Genomic DNA, 22264 nt, shown 5'->3' on the forward strand with positions numbered 1-22264 from the left:
GTGGCTAACGTCACGCTAGTTAACTTGGGCCAGAACACAGTCTGAAAAAAAATGGAGGATTGCAGCATTAGTTTGCCTAATGCAGGAAATATGTTCAGGCGTTGTTCAATAGGCTATTTCCTTAAATTGTGCAGAATCTTCTATTTCTGAATGATTATTAAGGGGAAATTAGTTTGATAAATAGGCCATTGAATCCTTTTACAAAAATGTTACGGAGAAAGTGGTGTTATCACTAACACCTTACTGTCTGCAGGGTACAGCCTGTCAATACCTGCGACGTAGCAGGACTTGGGCACAGTATCTACACGAGAACTGAGAACACACTCCAAGGAAGAGAACAATGGAAATACAGGTTTAGACTGCTGTGTACAATTGTAGTTACAAAATGTTCTATAATACTACTTTTTTCCCAAATAAAATGTATTATTTTGCATTCCCATCTGTAGTGTTTTAATTAGAATCTTTGCACGGGCTGTTGGGAGTCACTGTTACTATTGCCATTCGTAGGCAGCTTTAGCCAGTCACTAAAAAGTCTCCAGAAACACCAGCACACAAGAGGGAGAATTGCAAGAAAATCCTACATAGCAGAAGTAAAATGTTGTGTGACATTTCCAGTCACAGGATAACACACACAAGAATAAGACCCGTCACATGTGGCAGGCTTAGTGGTATGCAGTAACAATGAACTGCTGTGAATCAGTTACTGCAACTAAATGTCCCTAATATTACTTATTGCAGAGTACTATAGTATTATACTTACAACCATAATCCTTTCACAGCATAAGTCACAAGAGACAAGTATATATTTAATTACCAGTTATTTATATAGTGCACACATTCCGCAAGTGCTTTACAGAGAACATATGGACATTCACATCAGTCGCAGCTTACAAATGACTATATTCACTACCACATATACATGCACATACACACTAGGGTTCATTTTTGTCAGAGCCAGTTAACCTACCAGCATATTTTTGGAGTATGGGAGGAAACCCATGCAAGCACGGGGAGAATATACAAATTCCACACCGTTAGGGCCGTAGTGGGAATCGAACTAAGTGCTGTAAAGCAGTAATGCTAACCATTACACCAACCGTGCTACCCGCAAGAAAGATAGAAAATCCTCAACAAATATCGGATTGTGATTCATCAATTCAATACTGGTGTTATGCAAAGTTGAACGCAATTTGTCCATAAATGTTCCCAAAACTAAATGAAGCATAACTGCTAAAACAGCCTGCCCTGCGCCTTCCCCACCCGCAGACCACAGTGTCCAGAGTGTGGGAAAAGCAGCAGTGACTAAGTTGGGGGTGTGGCCTTCCCGGTCATCCACACCCCTGTTTCTGGAGTACACGGGCGCAGAGAGTCCCTGCCCGCGGTCTAGTAGGAACACTATAAATGTGAACAACTCTACACACGGGAGAATGCACACATCTCAGCGATCAAACTGCCACTATACCTACACTTGGCTTCATAGCGCTCATCACCAGTGTGCGCTTGCACCAGCCCGTACACACAACCCTGCAACTTTGTTGACACTACGTCTCTGAACTTTGCCTATGTGTGAATGCCCCATTAACTTCCAGTTAAACCGCTTCAGCCGCAAATGGAGAAGCGACTGAGTTCAATACGACTGTACATGGCCCATACTTGTGAATGTCTGAAAATCAAGTCTTGTAGAACGGCAGACACTGAACACACTAGGTGAAAAATAATGCAGTAATAGCAGCATACAGCCACACTGCGCTCTCCAATGTGGTTAGCTGCATACAGCCCCAAATTTTGCTCTTATAAATTCTAAGGCTGCTCTCGTGCCATAAGCACGGCTTCTATAGTCATCAAATTGCCCGTGTAATACAGTAACTGATTCACTGACGCATGATATGATTAAAATTAAAATGAACACAAACATATTTTCTATTTCATTATAATAAACCCAATCACGCCAAGATGTGCCTACAATTTGTGCATTTCTATAAGAGTGTGGGTCTCTCATGTGGACCCAGGGTCACAAGGGAATGTAGAAAAATGGTATTGTGATACTATACTCTATTATTAATCTTCATTTATGGACCAAGTGGATGAAACAGAGGAACAAAGTATACTTTCAATAATGTGCAGCGGCTAGGAATTTGGAGGAATAGGCTTTATTGATAGGCTTTATAAAAGCTGTATGCAATTACAGCGCTGAATGATTTGAATAATAGACTGTCTGACATATTCTGGGATAAGTGGCTGCTACATTTCTCTGATATTAGGGTCATATACTCATCTATTCTTACTCCAAGCTCTCCTTCGCCTGGTAATAAATTAATTTCTTAGTGTTAGTTCAGCATGTGCCCTACAGTTAAATTCATTTTCTCTCTCACTGAAGGGAAAAAAAGTAAAAAAAAAAAAAAGTTAAGATATAATTTTTGATTTCACAGCTATTTCTTACAGTATGCAAATAGCTACTTATGGATCCCTTGCTATACAATAATAATGAGGCTTACATAAGTAATGCACAGCAGTGTTTGTCAAATATCAGAGTACACAACAATTTTAAGCACTGCGTGACACCAGCTAACCTAAATATCATCATTTCACAGATTCAGCCAATTACAATGTAAGATATGGGGCTAAATGTATGAATTTATGCAAGTCTTCCCTTACTTTTATAAGTAACAATCATTTAAAAGGCTAAACCAGCTTGGTTACTCTTTAAAATTATTGTCACTTTAAAAACAGGGGGAAACGTGCATAAATCCCCACAGCATGGGAAGATCGCAATCTACTACATGATGTGGTGTAATCCTGTTAATTATGTTTTGCAACCATGGACTGGAACGAAAACAATAAGCGGGTACAAGGAAAAGCAAAAAAAAAACAAAAACAAAAAAAAGTATACTCCTATACAGTGTAAATTCAGGCAACTAAAATTCCTTATCCAAATTGAGGCAAAGCAAATTTATATTCACAATGTACCATGGGCAGCTATTTGTAGAACTGTGCCTGAGACCACTGATTCCTCACAATTAATTTGGATTACCGCGGTTGTGTGTGTTCCGGATACCCATGGTGCCCAATTTAAAAAATTGGTTGCAGGATTTCTTGCAAGCAAAATCCCACAGGACAGGGATAACCTTGCGGCGGCATACACTGCCGCCAGAAGATTAGCGGCGGCAATGTATGCGGGGAGTGGGTGCAGGGTTAGAGGTAGTACCTGTCCTGTGCCCAGCTGGTACATGGAAGCTGTCTGTGATGCTGGATAAGAGAACTGGAGGAGGACAGCGCTGCGGGTGGTGAGTAATTAAGGACTAAATAAATTAATTGGAAACTTCCAATTGCTGAATTAGTCATTGTGGGGCTGCCCAAAGGATTCTAGAGTAACTGCTGACAATTTTTCCTTAAACATTTGGATTTTAAGAAAAATTGGAAGTGATCTGGATCGCTTAAAAAAAATTTGAGAGCTCAAAATAAATAAATAAAATGACTCACCCAATTGAACAGCAAAAATCTTGCACCTGCGAGAAAAACCCAGCATGGGCTAGAGTTTTGGTAAACTCGTACCTAATTGAATTTGCCCCTTAAGCTGCAGACTGGACATCTGTATGTATTAATACCATATTGAACCTGGTGCGGGTTTCTTTTTACATTCTGTAATAATACAGATGAGGAAGGGGAATGTTTTACTATAGAGGTGAGGGAAGGGAATGTGTTATTACACAGGTATGGGAGGGGAATGGGTTACTACACATGTGAAGGAGGGGAGTGTGTTACTACACAGGTGAGGAAGGGGAATGTTAAATGTGTTACTACGGGGTAAGGGAAGGGAATGGATTACAAAATGGGTGAGGGAGGGTAATGTGTTACTACAGGGGTGAGCGGGGATAATGTGTTACAACAGAGGTGAGGGAGGGTAATATGTTAATACAGGTGTGAGGAAGGGATTGTGTTTCTACACAGGTGAGAGGGGAATGTTGAATGTGTTACAACATGGACAAGGGAGGGAAATGTGTTACTATAAAGGTAAGGGAGTGGAATGTGTTAGTACACAGGTGAGGGAGGGTTAATGTCCAATTATAGCAGTGAGGGAGTGGTTGCATATTACTATAGAGGTGAAGGATTAATATGTTACTGGAGTGGCGAGATGAAAATGGAAACAGTAAATACTGTATCTAAGGTCTACCCAGGAGAAACTGGGTACATCAGCTAGTCTATATATCTACACATATATAGCAAAATGTCCTAACTGACTGACTAATCAATGCTCAGTCCAACCCTGGACCTAGAAACACAAAAATTGGGGAGTATATTCCTTCCATGACTAAGAAGAGATTTTTTGAAATTCAACTCCTAAGGGGGTGAAAAGGGCTAAAATGTTTCCTCCCCCTGTGCAATGTTCTGCCTGACTGACTCATAATGGCTTCATTACAATTCAGAATTCAAACACCAACTGTAACCCAAGAGCTGCCAAACATCACTGGCAGTTGGTGTGGCTCCCCTATATGAATTGTGAGGGGGAAGGGAATGTGTTACTACACAGGTGAGGGAAGGGAATGTGTTACTACACAGGTGAGGGAAGGGAATGTGTTACTACACAGGTGAGGGAAGGGAATGTGTTACTACACAGGTGAGGGAAGGAAATGTGTTACTACACAGGTGAGGGAAGGAAATGTGTTACTACACAGGTGAGGGAAGGAAATGTGTTACTACACAGGTGAGGGAAGGAAATGTGTTACTACACAGGTGAGGGAAGGGAATGTGTTACTACACAGGTGAGGGAAGGGAATGTGTTACTACACAGGTGAGGGAAGGAAATGTGTTACTACACAGGTGAGGGAAGGAAATGTGTTACTACACAGGTGAGGGAAGAGAATGTGTTACTACACAGGTGAGGGAAGGAAATGTGTTACTACACAGGTGAGGGAAGGAAATGTGTTACTACACAGGTACGGAGGGGAATATCAAATGAATGTGTTACTACAGGGGTGAGCGAAGTAATGTGTTACGACAGAGGTGAGGGAATGGAATGTGTTAGTACACAAATGAGGGGGGTAATGTCTTACTATAGCAGTGATATATTAATATAGAGGTGAAGGATTAATGTGTTACTGGAGTGGTGAGATGGAAATGTAAACAGTAAATATGTAAGGTCTACCCGGGTGAAACCAGGTACATCAGCTAGACATATATATTCTACAGATACTGTTTCAGTCTCCCAATACACAATGAAATCAGAATAAAAACAGATCACTTACATTTATTACTGGTGATGAGGTAGAGAGGGATAAACCTTGCAGATCTCCTATTAAACTAGGAGAAAGGATTGCAGGTTTGGGAACAGCTACAGGAGATGGCAAACTATTAACTGCAAGAGAGAAAAATAAAGATAGTAATTCCATATTAATGTTAATATGTATGGATGCAAAAGTAATGTTATTAAAAAAAGTTTGTATACAAACATAGATCTATATCTATACAAATACATAGGAATGGGACATGTGCACTACGCAGTATATGAAGCATAATACATGACATACATTCTAACCCTCATAATCTATCTATCTATCTATCTATCTATACATAGTATAAAATAAAGTCTCTGGAAGGCGTCTGTGCTTGTTCGGGCTAATCTCGTGAACCACTGGATGGATTTTGATGCAGTTTTCACTCTTCTATAGAATAGAAAAATTGATCTAAGCCCTGTTTATACAAAATGTCAGTTTTTACATTTTTTTTCCGTTCCTATTTCATGTTAAAAACTATTCTTTCATTTCAAATGAGTCCAATTCCCAGTAAGAGTGTGCTTTCGCAGGTCAATAAATAAAGCACAGGGACAGACACTTAGGCGGGTATCCAATTAGGCACGGTAAATTACCGTGGCTAATTACCTCGCTCTGGGCTATCCAATTAGCCCCGATGCCGGCACTTATTGGAGATTTTGTTTCATCTGCCTCAGGCAGGCGAAACCAAATCCGTGATAAGAAGCCATTTTTCTTCCGATCACGGCAGTGATAATACATAGAATCCACTAAAAGTCGCGGACCTATGTGTTTTTGTTAGAAAAACAGAACATTTTCGAACGTAAAAAATGGGGTTTAATTGAATACCACAAAAAAAAAAAAAAGACCCGAAAATCGTTGGAAAAAACCCTGGTTTTCCGTTCTTAATATGTTTCGCAGCTAATTGGATACCGGCCTTAATGTGGCTGAAGTTGACCTAAGTAGAAACTGTTTTGCGCATGGACTGTCACGTGAAAACAATCTTTTTGTGTTGATGTCAGGAGGAAAAACTAATAATGCCATCTACATACAAGGCAATCTTATAACACCTCGGTTAAAAAAAAGACTATTGCAGTAAATTCAAATTTGTTCCCATGTGAAGTGGTGGCGGGTCGCTAATGCTTCACAAAATACAAGGTGAGAATGTTTATATGCAGTAATTCTCACCCAACATAGGGATAATCTAATATAATATGCTCTGTAAAGCGCTGCGGAATATGTGTGCGCTATATAAATAACTGGTAATAAATAAATATGCAAGTCAGATAAACACATCTAATCCACATGACCCAATCTCTGATATCCTACTTGTCTAATAAACAACCTGACACTGCTAGCAACAGTATACCAAAGTCTATACATGTACATGGTGTTAGTGTAATTTAGCAATATATTTAAAAATGGAATAAAAGTTTAAAACATAATTTTCATCACAATTGGTACAGAGGGTGATACTCTCATATCAGATAAATAAAGATTAAGCCCAGCACTAATTATATGTCAGTCCCATTTTTGGGACATATTCTGAGCTGTGTTCCTAACAGTTGTCTCTATGAAGCAACACAGGGAAAGGGCCATGGACGAGGTCCGGTTTGTATGACAGTGTAACAGGACAGCTACAGTATCATGGACGATGTCAGGTTTGTATGACAGTGTAACAGGACGGCTACAGTATCATGGACGATGTCAGGTTTGTATGACAGTGTAACAGGACGGCTACAGTATCATGGACGGTGTCATGACAGTGTAACAGGACAGCTACAGTATCATGGACGATGTCAGGTTTGTATGACAGTGTAACAGGACAGCTACAGTATCATGGACGATGTCAGGTTTGTATGACAGTAACAGGACAGCTACAGGACCCGGTCTCAAGGTTTTTATTTTTGAATCAGGAATGTTGGAAGATCGTTAAAATATAGGTTACAAATATACAGCATTAGAAATGCCAGCAATCAGCAGAATAGTTATCAACATTACTTACAGTTATCTAGGTCTAGTAGGGAGATGTCCTTATGTATAGTAGGTGCCTTGCCCTGAGCGGGTTTCTTTTCAGTTTTCTGTTAGAAGAAATAATGTGTCAGTAGAATTCATAATACAAACGTGTGCAAATGTGTCTAAATTTCACAATCATTGTTCTATGTTTGCCCAGCAAACAGCTATTTTAGGTAACCAAGGGGAGCTTGGAGAAAGATAGAATTGTGAGAGATAAAGTACCAACCAATCTGCTCCTAACTGTCACTCAAAGACTTCAATAGAAGATGTGTAATGCTGGAAACCCAGTGACCATAAATTACACAGAAAGGTATTTGCAGGATCAAAAAGAAAAAGTAGATGGCTAGTCTATACAAAGAATATGGAATACACTACTTTTCTGGCAATGTGGAGAAAGGAAGGGAGCAGTGTGACGTGGAGAAAGGAAGGGAGCAGTGTGACGTGGAGAAAGGAAGGGAGCAGTGTGACGTGGAGGAAGGGAAGGGAGCAGTGTGACGTGGAGGAAGGGAAGGGAGCAGTGTGACGTGGAGGAAGGGAAGGGAGCAGTGTGACGTGGAGGAAGGGAAGGGAGCAGTGTGACGTGGAGGAAGGGAAGGGAGCAGTGTGACGTGGAGGAAGGGAAGGGAGCAGTGTGACGTGGAGGAAGGGAAGGGAGCAGTGTGACGTGGAGAAAGGAAGGGAGCAGTGTGACGTGGAGAAAGGAAGGGAGCAGTGTGACGTGGAGAAAGGAAGGGAGCAGTGTGACGTGGAGAAAGGAAGGGAGCAGTGTGACGTGGAGAAAGGAAGGGAGCAGTGTGACGTGGAGAAAGGAAGGGAGCAGTGTGACGTGGAGAAAGGAAGGGAGCAGTGTGACGTGGGGAAAGGAAGGGAGCAGTGTGACGTGGGGAAGGGAAGGGAGCAGTGTAACGTGGAGAAGGGAAGGGAGCAGTAACGTGGAGAAGGGAAGGGAGCAGTGTAACGTGGAGAAAAGAAGGGATCAGTGTAACGTGGAGAAAAGAAGGGAGCAGTGTCACGTGGAGAAAAGAAGGGAGCAGTGTCACGTGGAGAAAAGAAGGGAGCAGTGTAGCGTGAAGAAAAGAAGGGAGCAGTGTAACGTGGAGAAGGGATGGGAGCAGTGTAATGTGGAGAAAAGAAGGGATCAGTGTAATGTGGAGAAGGGAGATCACCATCACTTGCTGTACTGTTATGGAATGGGCTACATCTGTGGATCAGGCTACACATCTATCCCGCCCCATAGCGGTGTGCTGCTGTCAGAGGAGTTAGGACTAAATGGTATAATTACTACACAACAGCATTTGAAAAGGTTTGTTCAATATTTGTTATTGCACTTATAAATATAGCAGTCAAAACTGTTTACTAAACCCCTAAGTTCCCAATGTGAAGACATTTTCCTGGGGATGTAACATGAAGGTTCAGATGCTTAATAGAAACAGCCAAGGACAATTTCCCAATTCTCCATGGATGATCTACAGCAGAGGCATTCAACATGCGTCCTTCCACCTGCTGTGAAACTACACATCCGGTGGCAGAGAGATCTACAGTATCCGGCATTGGAAGATTTAATTTGTTCATACTTCTGTATAAATTAGAAGCGAATAAAACACATTGTATCACAATATAGTACATGCTCTGCTTAAGGGCATGCTCCAATCATGGAACCATTACAGTAGCACCTGCTTAAAGCTACTCAGTCACACGTTTATTGGTTTTGATGTAGAGCAGGCAGTAATGTTGAACACATTGTAGTATACAGATTATGGGTGTATAATCATCAGACCCATCAAAGAAAGTGCATTATTTCCAGCTAAACCATTTTATGGCTGGAATTTAACTCTCATGTGTCTACTGAACCTTACTAGACATGATGATGCATGGTACGGGATTAATGTAAATGGGATTTTGTTTGCTCTGGAAGGGAAATGGTTTAATTATAGTCTTCATACCTTTGCAATGCCAAGGCACATAAGAGTTTTCATTTGGAGCCTTTTTTATTTCATTTAAAAAATAAATTGTGGAAAGACCAAATGTATTGTCATGACTGAATTCAAATTTAAAAAGAAAATAAATAAATAATTGAATTAAAGAGAAGACCGCACTACTTTTCCAGCTGACAAGGGAAGTGAGGAACACAACGGATCTATAAAGTAACTAATCAACAGCCTAATACGGTTACATAAAATCTCTTTCTAACACCCCAGTAAATAAGAAATATGGAGGAAAAATAGTACATGCATTTGGACTATTTGATGCAGAGGTAGTTGAAATCCTGGCTGTCAAGATGCCGGCGCTCAGAATGCAGACGCCGGAAACCTGACACCCGTCAGAATCCCTGCATCAACATCCCGACAGTAAATAATGGGGTTAGGCAGTAGAAGGGGAGGGTTAGGTTTAGGCATTGGGGGGGGAAGGGTTTGGTTTAGGCATTAGAGGGGGAAGGGGGGTTAGGTTTAGGCACTGGGGGGAAGGGTTTGGTTTAGGCATTAGAGGGGGAAGGGGGGTTAGGTATAGGTATTGGGGGGAGGGAGGGTTAGGCTACTTACAGACAGGTGTCAGTATCCTAACCCTGGGATGCTGGAGTTAGGATTCTAACAGCCGGGATCCCGAATGTCGACAACCCATACCCAACCCATTTAATGTACTGCATGTACCCCCATCCATTGAGTTGCATGAACAATAGAACTCAGTTGATTAGGTCAGGCAGCCTCCAGCTTACAATGCAGCACAGATTCGTATTCCCCATCTACAAGTTGCTGATGTGCCAACGAGTTGAGGATTTCCCGGAATAGTGGAAATCCCTGTATGAAACCTCACCGATCTACAACTTGTACATCAAGTGCAGACCAGCTGAAGATCACAACGAGTGTACTAGGTCTCCTAAAAGAAGTCGGTAACAATAAGTGATGACATATACAAGTCACCAATAGTATACGTTTCCTATGATGCCAGAGCTGAGCCAGTAATCAGTGAAAGAGAAGGTGGAACCGGTGGCTTATAGAGTCTATGCCATTCACATGTGTTTATAAAAGAGCACGCACAACTCTGAGAAAAGCTCAGTACAAAAGGTTCACACTATGCATACATACAATAACAGATTCATTAAAAACTGTATCCAAAGAGAACCATTAAATGGGTGAAATGGTCATCATCGCATAAAGGCACCCATTACTACTATTTTAAGCAAGCAGCGTAATATGGCTTATGAAACAAAAAGACCTATTCAAATGGTAGCTCTTTTTGTTTTTTAAATCGTTTCCCTTCATTTGTGGTGTATTTTATATTTTAAGAAACTGGTGCACAGCATCATAGACTGGGCATATATCTCACCTTAGCGTTAGTCACAGTTTTAGGTGTCTGTGGCACTGAATCACTGTCATCTCCTGACTCGGATTCAGAGTCTGCACTTTCTTCAGATGAGGAACTGGACTCTTCAGATTCACTTAGAAAAAGAGGAAGAGAAGTTAACATTGACCACTACCAAAAAATGAAATATGCCAGCTAAAACAGTGACCTACCTAAGCATTTCCCCCTGTTGTGTAAATGGATTTTAATCCCAGCACTGTGAAATGCCTTCAATCGAGGTTATTACTTGAAAATGTCACATGGGATGGAAAACTAACATTTTTCATTAAATGTGGAATAAAAATATACAAAATGTATATGAATATTGATTCACCATGTACCTTCTTCACTGTGTTGCCAACATGCTTACTTATTACTATGTAAATTATATAACCCTATAATGAATTGGCCCCTGCACATATCAAATGAGTCTATCAACTCCTTTGGGAGAACTCATAATTGCGGCACACTTTTAATTGAGATATGACATTTAGGGGTAGGATTTACTAAAGATTCTAAATCAGTAGTGATGTTGCCCATAACAACCAGATACTAGCTATCATTTTTCTATTGCATTCTAGAAAATGAGACACAAATCTGATTGGTTGCTATGGGCAACACCACTATTTGTCTGTTTTAGAAGCTTTAGTATATATTCCCCTTATGCTGGGTACACATTAGGATGACCGGCAATCGTGCACACGGTCGAGGCGATTTCCCTTTGCCCTGGGCCATCACAGATTGCCAGTACACACTAGGCAATTTAATGAACAACGGAACAATACCTTGTTCCGTGCTTCATTAAAATGGAGTGCCACACACACGATATCGTTTGATGTGCAGCACGGTCAAACGATCGCGTATGTCGATTTGTTGTTCCAATACGGTAATCCTGGTATAGTTCTATCTAGTGTATACCCACCTTTAGTTTTTAAAAGATGCTGTCCTTAAAAAGAAATTAAATCCTATTTTGTAGTTTACTAAACCACCGTTTTCTCACTTTCCTTTAAACGTCTTTGGTTCCGCAGTGATAAGTCTGATAAACGTAATCAGGAACGAAGTGGCTAAATCTGAAATAACCGATTATGAACCAACTTAAATCACTACTTCCCTTTCTAGAATTTAAACTTTCCTTGGTGCACACTTTCTTGTCCTTTGCACAAGGACTGACAGACTCAATCATCACACACACACAATGTTATTGCTCGCTAAGCGGTATTATATAATAACAGTGTTTCAGTGATGAAAAACCTGCAATAATTGAACCTACAGATTTCATTTATTTAGTGCCGAAGCAACAATATAAATCACTTTTACAATCATTAAATACTGACTTAAATTAATAAAGTGATAATTAGGGCATTATGCTGTATTTGTTATGGAAGTGGCAGGGAGAGTTGCTTTAATTACTGTCTGTAATAAAAGGAGCAGAGTGCGTACTATTACCCCAATCAGGGCTGTCAGACACGACTGAGCTAAACGGCAAAATCATCAGCTGAGCTGGCAGCGGGTTACAGAGCAGAGGGTGATCATGTCTGCAGAGGCTACAGATCTATTACCATGCTACTTATTAGTGCCAACTATTAATAGGCTAGCTTAACACACTAGATCATCAATGGAGGCAACCACACAGAGCCTTTTGTCTATTGAATGTAAGCTCTCAGGCAGGACACTCTTTCGGCTTGTTCTTCCCTTGCACTCTCTTTACCACCAGTATTCCCTATCTTTTGTCTCCTTCTCCCCTTCCGTGATTATAAAGCTGGGTACAAATCTGTACAAAATCGCCATGCCGTTCTTTTGATTCCTGACCTGCTCATGCGATATCTCAAGAGTGTCTACGCTAGTGCTTTGCAATTGGGTCTCACTCAGACCAGCTGTTTTTTTTTTTAAAGTATGTAAACCATTCTCATCTAGCAAGCTACATATTGTTACTTACATTCTGTCTCATGTAATTTATCTATGTTTGCAAAGATTGTGATGTAATGACTTGATTGTAATTGATAATACCTGGGTGGGGGATGTTGTTCAGTGATGCCTAGTTTATTGTAGAATACTGCTTGTGTTTACTCAAACCCATTGATAAATTTCTTCTTTGATTAGTGGAGCATTTGTGCTCAGCTGTAGCATGTCTCAATCAGACTTACTTCAAGTTTAGAATCAGTCTAGAGGCAGCCGTGGATGACTATACGGCAGACCGTGTATTATAAGCACTCAGTGTGTTATAAAACGAAGTGTAATTTATGTCACAGTTAAGAAAACAGTTAAACGTTGAACAACATCTACAGCCAGGTAAAATCAAAATAGCCATAATATTACAAATGTACTGTCTGAACATGCCTAGGACTAAGAAAGGCACAAACAAAACCCTTCGAGCTATGTGTGCAAACGCTAGGAGCTTAGGAGATAAAATCTCAGAGCTAATAGCAATAGTGACTAGGGATGATCTGGATATTGTAGCTATTACGGAGTCATGGTGCAATGAAAAACATGACTGGAACATAGCTATACCGGCATATACTTTTATTTAGAAAAGACAGAATGAGAAAGATTGGAGGAGGGGTAGCAATGTATGTGAAATAAATAAAACCTACTTTAATAGAAAATATTGCAGAAAAAACTGAGGCCGGTGACCATAGAAACGGGAGAAAGACATTATTCGCACAGGGGTGATTTACAGGCCATCAGGCCAGGGGAAGGAACTGGACGGGAACCTTATGTAAGACATCACCAAAATGAATTTAAAAAGGAGAGGTAATAATCATGGGAGACTTTAATCTCCCAGATGTAAATTGGTAGGGCTCTTTTGCAAGTTCCATTAGAAGTGGGGACTTTCTAAATGCCTTGCAGGGAGCATCCCTCAAGCAACTGGTGAGGAAGCCCACTCGCAAAGATGCTATACTAGACATCATACTCACAAATGGTAATAGGTTATCAGATGTAAGATCCAGTGACAATCAAGCAGTATGGTTTAGTAAAAAGACAGGATTCGACTCATGCCACACAAAAACAAAGGTGTTAGATTTTAGGAAGGCTGATTTTGCAGAGATGGGGAGTTGTGTAAGCAATTCATTGGCAGATTGGAGAACCTTGGAAGGAGTGCAGGAGAGGTGGGAATAATTAAAAAGTGCAATAGAGAAAGCAACAGATCTTTTTATCAAAAGGGTTACGAAAGGCATAGGAAAAGGAAGCCAGTATGGTTTACAAAAGTAGTATCAGCTAGTGTGAAAGTAAAAAAGAGGGCATTTAGGAAATATAAGCAGACTCGGCATAAAGAAGACAAAGAGGTGTATCTTGTCAGAAGGAAGGAGACCCAAGAAGGTGATCACATGTGCAAAGGCACAGGCTGAAGAGAAAAAAAAATGGCCCAGTTAGTAAGTAAAGGGGCCAAAACTTTTTTTTAAGTATATAAATGAAAGAAGAAAATCAAATGGTGGAATAATAAGAATGAAGATAGACAGTCAGAGTCTTGCGGAGGGAGACAAGGCCATAGCAGATCATCTAAATGCTTATTTTTGCTCGTTATTCACTACAGAAGGAGAGGGAAAGGGGAAACCGTTAAGTTGCAAGGATACACGAGGTAGATACAAGTATATTTACAGAGGAAAAGGTCCTAACAGAACTGACAAAACTAAAAGTGGACAAATCAATGGTGCCAGATGTGATACATCCAAGGATACTAAAACAGCTTAAAGGGGTGCTGGTAACACCATTAACTGAATTATTCAACCAGTCTCTAGCTACAGGAGTAATTCCAGAGGACTGGAAAAGAGCAAATGTAATCCCACTGCACAAAAATGGAAGAAAAGAAAAGGCAAGTAACTACCGACCAATGAGCTTTACGTCAGTAGGGAAAGTAATGGAATCACTATTAAAAGAAAGACTTGTGGAACATCTCAAATCCAACATTTTCCAGGATCCCACACACCATGGGTTTACTAGGGGGAGATCATGCCAAACAAATCTTATTGATTTTTTTGACTGGGTGTCTAAAGTAATAGATCAAGGGGGGGGCGTAGATATAGCTTATCTAGACTTTAGTAAGGCTTTTGACACGGTCCCACATCGCAGACTGATAAATAAACTTGAAAACTTGGGACTGGATTCTAAGATGGTTAAATGGATAAAAACTTGATTGCAGAATAGGAAACAGAGAGTTGTAATAAATGGAGTGGAGTCTCAGGAAGGAATTGTGAGAAATGGTGTGCCCCAAGGATCTGTACTTGGACCAGTGCTTTTTAATATATTTGTTGGTGACATTGCAAATGGTATTAAAGGGAAAATATGGCTTTTTGCAGATGATACAAAAATATGCAACAGGGCAGACACACCTGGAGGGGTAAGACAAATGATGGAGGATCTAGAGGAATGGTAAAGAACATGGCAAATTACAGTTTCATGCAAAATTATGCATTTTGGTCTCAAAAACCCAAAAGCTAAATATAGTATTGAGGGTACTCTGATGGAAATTACAGAGGCGGAAATGGATGTAGGAATCACTATTTCAGGTGATTTAAAAGGCAGGTAAGCATTGTAACAAAGCAATGAGGAAGGCAAGTCAGATGTTTGGTTGCATAGGGAGAGGAATCAGTAGCAGGAAAAAAGAAGTGATAATGCCACTGTATAGATCATTGATACGGCCTCACCTAGAATACTGTGTTCAGTTCTGGAGGCCACATCTCCAGAAAGATATAAATACATTAGAGACTGTACAAAGAAGAGCAACTAAAATAGTGCATGGCCTACATCACAAAACTTATCAGGAAAGACTAAGAGATATCAACATGTATAGTCTGGAACGGAGAAGGGAAAGGAGGGACATGATAGAAACTTTCAAATATATCATGTGTTATAACAAGGTGCAGGAGGGAGACATTCTTCAAAAGAAGAGAAGTACTAAAACACGAGGACATGCACTGAAACTGGAGGGAGGTAGATTCAAAGGAAATTTGAGAAAATATTACTTCACAGAGGGTAGTAGATAAGTGGAATAGCCTCCCATTAGAGTTGGTAGAGGCTAAGACAGTAGAACAAGTTAAACATGCTTGGGAAAGGCATAAGAATACCCTTACAAAGAACTGAGGATCACATAGGGTTGAGGTTACCAAAAGGTAAAAAAGGGCAGACTAATGGGCCAAGTGGTTCTTATTAGAGATGTGCACCAGCCCCCGTGTTTTGGATCTCCCCTGGTTTTGGATCTGGATTGGTTTTACCAAAACCTCACCTCCGTGTTTTGTTTTTCGGTTTTGGATCTGGATTTTTTCTTAAAATATCATAAAAATAGCTAAAATCACATACAATGGGTCTGTTTTTGTTCCTACAGTATTATTAACCTCAATAACATTTATTTCCAGTCATTTCCAATCAATTTTGATCACCTCACAATATTTTTTTCATCTAGGCCAAAAGGTTGCATCCAGCTAGCTGGCTGACTAAGCTAAGCGACACAGTGGGCGGCATTAACATGTGGCAGTTCAGTTTCCAAGTTCCAACACGGATACAGTGTGTTATACAGTGGGGGTGGACACACCAATAGTACACTTACTGTGACAGCAGTGTCGGCAGTGCTGTGAACCTCATACATTGCAGAATTTTTTTTAAACAATCATCTGCAAAACGCAGATTTGCCCAACTGATTGCTGATGTATGGGGACCTTAACAGCAAATGTGCTCCTGTTCTTCTAGCTGGAGCACAGGTGTGTTAATCTAAAGGCCCCCATACATCAGTAATCAACTGGGGCAATCCAGCGTTCTACAGATGGTTGTGTAAAAAACAAATCTGCAATGTATGGGATTCATAGATCACAGATTCCAACCAAAAAGTTATTGGAATTGGTAAATCAGGTTCTCCAACACATTGGATTTTTCAGACTAACTTTCTGGTGTATGGTAACAATCAACAGATTTGCAGGCCATTACTAGTAAAATGATGAGCCTTTCAAGATTGCAGATCATTTTCAGGAAAGACAGATCTGCCAATGTATGGGTGTAGGTTGGCGGATTGGATAAAAAAAAAAAAAAAGAGAAATGGTATAACATACAAACCTTAGTTAACTCTTTCTTCGAGGTCCATAGGGTCCACAGGAACTACCTGGGGATATGTAGTTGGAGTGATCCATTGAACCAAACAGCTTTTAAGCTCCCAGCATGCATAGGGCCTCCCCCCTATATACCCCGCCCCCAGCCATTCACTTTGTACTTTCTTCTCCACTAGGCTTGGTTACAATGTACAAAATAAACACCTGTCAAAAAAGTCAGGGTGGGTGCCCTGTGGACCTCAAAGGAGAAAAAAAAAAAGAGTTAACTAAGGTATGTTATGCCATAATTATTTTCTTCTTCAGGGTCCATAGGGTTCACAGGAACTACCTTGGGGATGACCTGAAGCAGTTCCCTTAAGTGTGGGGATGCTCCTGAGCAGAGAGGAGAATCCGCAACCCAAAAGAAGCATCCTGGGAGGCAAAAGTATCAAACGCATAGAATTTGATAAAGGTATAGAAGGAAGACCAAGTGGCTGCCTTGCACAGCTGATCAGCTGAGGCGCCATGTCTAACCGCCCACGATGGTCCCACAGACCGAGTAGAATGTGCTGACAACTTGTTCGGGAAAGGGAGATCAGCCTGTGTATAGACCTGAGAAATAGTCATACGCAGCCAGCGAGCTACAGTTTGTTTGTTAGCTGGTCAGCCTCGTTTGTGAAACCCATATAACACAAAGAGCGCATCTGATTTCCTGATGGAGTTGGTATGATCCACATAGATACGCAGGGATCGAACCACATCCAGGGAAGCTTCACCCTTATAAAGGTATGAAAATTGAAAGGCCGGGACTACAATTTCCTCATTCATATGAAAACGGGATACAACCTTTGGAAGGTAACATGTTCTAGTACGGAGGACACATCTATTTTGATGAAAAATCTAATATGGGGAGTAACATGACAGTGCTGCCAAATCAGAAACTCTGCGAGCTGAGGAAAAAGCGAGTAGAAAAAGAGTCTTCGCTGTCAACCATCTAAGGTCCACCTTATCCAAGGGTTCAAAGGGAGAAGCTTGCAACGCCCTGAAAACCAAAGATCCACCGGAGGACTAACGGCCGTTGCAGGCGTAGAAACCCCTGCAAAAAAATTCTAACATCTGTCAGAGTGGTAATTCTGCATTGGAACCAAACTGACAATGCAGAAACTTGAACTCTCAAGGTACCCAGACGAAGACTTAAGTCTAGTCCGGCTTGAAGAAAAGAACGAATTCGGGAGACCCTGAAAATCTGTTGGAACTTCATTGAAAAAAAGAATGCCAAATCCTGTGATAGATGCAGGTGAAAGCAGGCTTCCTTGCCCTAAGCATCGTCTGGATCACAGAAGTAGAAAAACCTTTGGCCCTTAAGACGGTAGGCTCAAGAGCCATGCCATCAAAGCCAGCCGAGGTAGATTCGAATATAGGCAGGAACCCTGCACTAGTAAATCCGGTCGTAGAGGCAGTGGAAGTGGGCTGTCTATGGATAGACCAGTCAGATCAGTGAACCAATGTCTCCTGGGCCAGGCAGGAGCTATTAGTATCATCCTGCCACCTTTCTACTTAAACTTTCTGACGAGATTGGAGGAAACAGGTATGCCAACATGAAGTCCCACCTCATCACCAGAGCGTCCACGAAGGCGGCTGAGGGGTCCCTTGTTCTGGACCCATACCTGGAGACTTTGTGGTTGAGACGTGACGCCATGAGGTCTATGTCCAGTAGTTCCCACTTGTCCGCCAGGAGTTGAAAGATGTTCAGATGAAAAGCCCATTCTCTGGCGTCTATGTCCTGACGACTTAGGAAGTCCGCTTCCCAGTTGAGGACTACTGGGATCAAAATATTGCAGAGATTGCTGAAAGATGGCATTCTGCCCACTGCAAAATGTTCGCCACTTCCTTCATAGCTTCCGGACTTCGTGTGCCTCCCTGATGGTTGATGTAGGCCACTGTGGTCGCGTTGTCGGACTGTATCTTGACAGGCCTGCCTTGAAGGAGGTCCTGCGCCACTGCACGAAGCTCCAAAATATTTATCGGTAGGCGACTTTCCTGAGCCGTCCACCTTCCCTGAAAGGTGTGATGACCTATTACCGCTCCCCATCCTCGCAGACTTGCATGCGTTGTGAGTAGTACCCAATCTTCGACCCATAATGGGTGACCCCTGTCTAAATGAGTCATCTGCATCCCAATGAGATAGAATCCATTGTTGCAGGGACCTGGAATAGAACTGGGCATAAGCCACCATGTCGAAGGTGGATACCATGGAGCCCAGAACCTGCATCGCTAAGTGAACTAATACTTTCTGCTTGTGGAGCAGACTGCGCACTCAAGATTGTACAGCAGCAATCTTGTCCACTGGTAGAAGAATCCTTTGCCCCAGGGAATCCAGAAGCGCCCCCAAGTGCACCATCTGCTGAGTTGGAGAAAGTAGACTTTTTCCAATTGATTATCCAGCCGTGCTCTTGTAAACAGACAATGGTCATTTGGAAATGATATTGTAACACCTCCTGAGATTGTGCTAATATCAGAAGGTTATCCAAATATGGCAGTATCCCGACTTCCTTTTCGTCTGAGATATGCAGTCATGATTGCCATTATCTTGGTAAATACCCGAGGAGCTGTAGATGGACCGAAGGGTAGAGCCTGCAATTGGTAATGTTGCTGACCTACAGCAAACCTCAGAAACCCCTGGTGCAATCGTGCAATAGGAACATGCAGATACGCATCCTGTATGTCCAGAGAGACCATGAAATCTCCATGCTCCATCACCAGCATAATTGACTGTTGGGTTTCCATACAGAACTTGGGCACATGGATGAATTTGTTGAGAGACTTCAAATTCAGAAAATGGGGTGATGCAACCCATTTGGTTTCAGGATCAAAAACAAATTTGAATAATAACCCTTTCCCTGTTGCGTCACAGGAATATGGGGATTATAACTCCTGACCTCAGGAGGGCACCAATAGCCTACCGGAAGGCCAAGGCCCTGACCAGGTCCGAAGGAAGAGTTGTACTAACCAACCTCTCAGGGTGATGCCGCAGGAAAGTGAGGGTGTATCCCTGAGACCACACCTCTCGAACCCAAGCATCCATAGTTGTCTGATGCCGGCATGAGAAAACTATACAAGTCGGCATCCAACCCTGAGACCCCCAGGGAGAGGCCCGCCCCATCAGGCTTACTGTCCGGCCTGGATGTCTGGTTGACCAAAACTTCTTGGTCTGCGGTTTCTTGCGGGAATTATCCTGCCTAGAGGAAGACTGTACTTTTGCACTCAACCCAGCAGATATAGATGTTGCCGGTGAAGCCACTGTATGTCATCCAGTTCTGGTCCAAACAGTACTTTCTTAACAACATAAGAACCAGAACTCTGAGGATCAGAGTGCGATGAGGAGGCATAGTCAGAATCCTGAGGCAATGTCTGAAGTGATCCTCTCTTATGTCCCTGCTTTACCGCCCCTGGTCTATTTGCTTGCATTACCTGCTGAGGGGCTATAGACAGCAGCATACTCTGACTAGAATGAGCAAAAGAATCAAACCAAAAAGGGATTCATTGGGGACATATACATAGAAAGATGAAAATGCTGGGGATACCCCATAGTAGGTGGTAGTATCGTAGCAGGAGCTTGTGACGCTGTAGCCCTGTCCACTAAATGTGAGACCAAGAGGCAACCCAGGGTGGTTTTTGTGCCGCTGCAGGTGTACCCAATAGGAAAGGTGACCATTTACAAGCCATCTTGCACAAAATCCTGCTCTGACAGGCCAGCCTAACAGGATTTACATGACATCAGTGCCGGAGGCTCATCCTTCTCCCCTTTACCTGTAGACATAGCAATGTATAACAGATATAAGGTATAAATGCAATGTGACCCTCTTCACATTTGTGAAAAGCCAATGAAAAATCCCACACACCTTTTCAGAGGAATGAAGAGAAACACAGTGATAGATACATCTGAGAGTTTGGAAAACAAAAAGGCAGTATAAACACAGCAGGTAGCATTAAAGTGACATACAATGCATAATATATATATATATATATATTCCAAATGAGAACGGCACCACACACTTTATTTAATTGGCAAGGAGTGCAAGGCACATCAAATTGTAAACATGGAAAAAAGAGCCAATACATCCAATTTAAATAATGAAAAAAGCTTTTATCCATATACAATGTGCATCAAAAAGATTTCAGTGCATCCATAATACTAAGGTGTTTGGATAACACCGAGATGGCTGCTGTCGGGCGTCAATGGACTGAGGGACGCAGGTTCTTGCTGCTTCTGATGAATACTCTATGGCTTAATGCATGTTATTGAATATACCCGGTTGTCCCATGCCCATCGTGAATATGCACTATATTATGGATGCACTGAAATCTTTTTGATGGACTTAGTATATGGATAAAAGCTTTTTTCATTATTTAAATTGGATGTGCTGGCTCTTATAGTGTATATATATATATATATATATATATATATATATATATATCTCTAATATATATATATATATATATATATATATATATATATATATATATCACTAATGAACTCTAAATCAACTGACCAGCCCCACAGGGGTATTGGTAGGATGTAGAGTGCTACATACCTGATCCAGGTGACAGGTATATAGGGAGACAGACCAAACCTCTGAGACAAGCAGCTTTCAGCAGTGCACCCAAAGCGCACTGTGAGCATCTCACACACAAGGTGGTCAGAAGTAGCAAACCAGGTACGGCAATCCTCACTGGAAGTTGCGTCTGGGTTGGGGGAAGAGCACCTATCTCCCCTAAACTGCGATTTTGGCGGCACGGGTACGCTGGCCTCACAGTAGCAGACGCATACTAGTGTGCACTAGTGCATCTACTACACGTCCCCGGGGACAGACGATATGGTCCCGGCAGCCTTAGTGAGGACACGCAGACGAGTCCTTCACTTGCAGTATCCTCCGATGCGTCTCCTACACCAGAGACCTGAACTGCAGCGCACAATTCCCCGCAACGAGGAATCGCCTTACCATCTCCGTGAATTCGATCGCAGTCCACACCGTAGCGAAGCCGCTAGCTAAGCCACGCTGTGGTCCGCTGAAGTCCCCGGGGCATATAGCGATGCTGGTGTTTCGGAGGTAGGAGTCGCAGTATATGCATTATAATCGGCGCCTACTACCGCTAAACTCTTGTTTCCAAAACAAAGGTAAATCAAAAAAAAATAAAAGAAAAAGCCTGGGACTGCTTAAGCAGTCCGGCTGTTATAACGGATGCGTCTGGATACTTGCCGCACACCAAACAAAAAACTGAATGCCTGTGGCTGGGGGCGACGTATATAGGGGGGAGGCCCTATGCATGCTGGGAGCTTGAGAGCTGTAAGCTGTTTGGTGCAATGGATCACTCCAACCGCATACTCCCCAAGGTAGTTCCTGCGGACCCTGAAGAACAACAAAAATCACAATATGTGAATCTGTTTTTGTGATTGCTGATGTATGGGCCCCTTTACACGATAGATCTTCAGCTGGTACTAAGTATTCCTGAGGATATCTACAAAACATGCACTGTGGACCACTTTTGATTAATACTGCTATAGAAATAAGCTTGCCCTGCCAAGGATGCTTAGTATTTGATTAAAAAGACTACAAATAGTCTCAGTTTTTAGCAAAGTTAACCAAG

The 22264-nt window shown here is 41.8% G+C and overlaps 1 protein-coding gene across 1 annotated transcript in view; it reads right to left on the reverse strand.

Annotated features, from left to right (window-relative positions):
- Window positions 1-22264, reverse strand: part of AP3B1 (adaptor related protein complex 3 subunit beta 1) — a 249412-nt gene that overhangs the window by 72001 nt on the left and 155147 nt on the right. The window contains exons 20-22 of the mRNA XM_088443910.1: window positions 10587-10698; window positions 7252-7327; window positions 5244-5353 (exon numbers count right to left, since the gene is read on the reverse strand). Coding sequence (XP_088300036.1) covers window positions 5244-5353; window positions 7252-7327; window positions 10587-10698 — 298 coding nt within the window. The remainder of the gene's footprint in view (window positions 1-5243; window positions 5354-7251; window positions 7328-10586; window positions 10699-22264) is intronic.

The sequence above is a fragment of the Taudactylus pleione genome, unplaced genomic scaffold (genome assembly GCF_031769625.1).
Source record: "Taudactylus pleione unplaced genomic scaffold, aTauple2 ptg000336l, whole genome shotgun sequence".
NCBI lineage: Eukaryota > Metazoa > Chordata > Amphibia > Anura > Myobatrachidae > Taudactylus > Taudactylus pleione.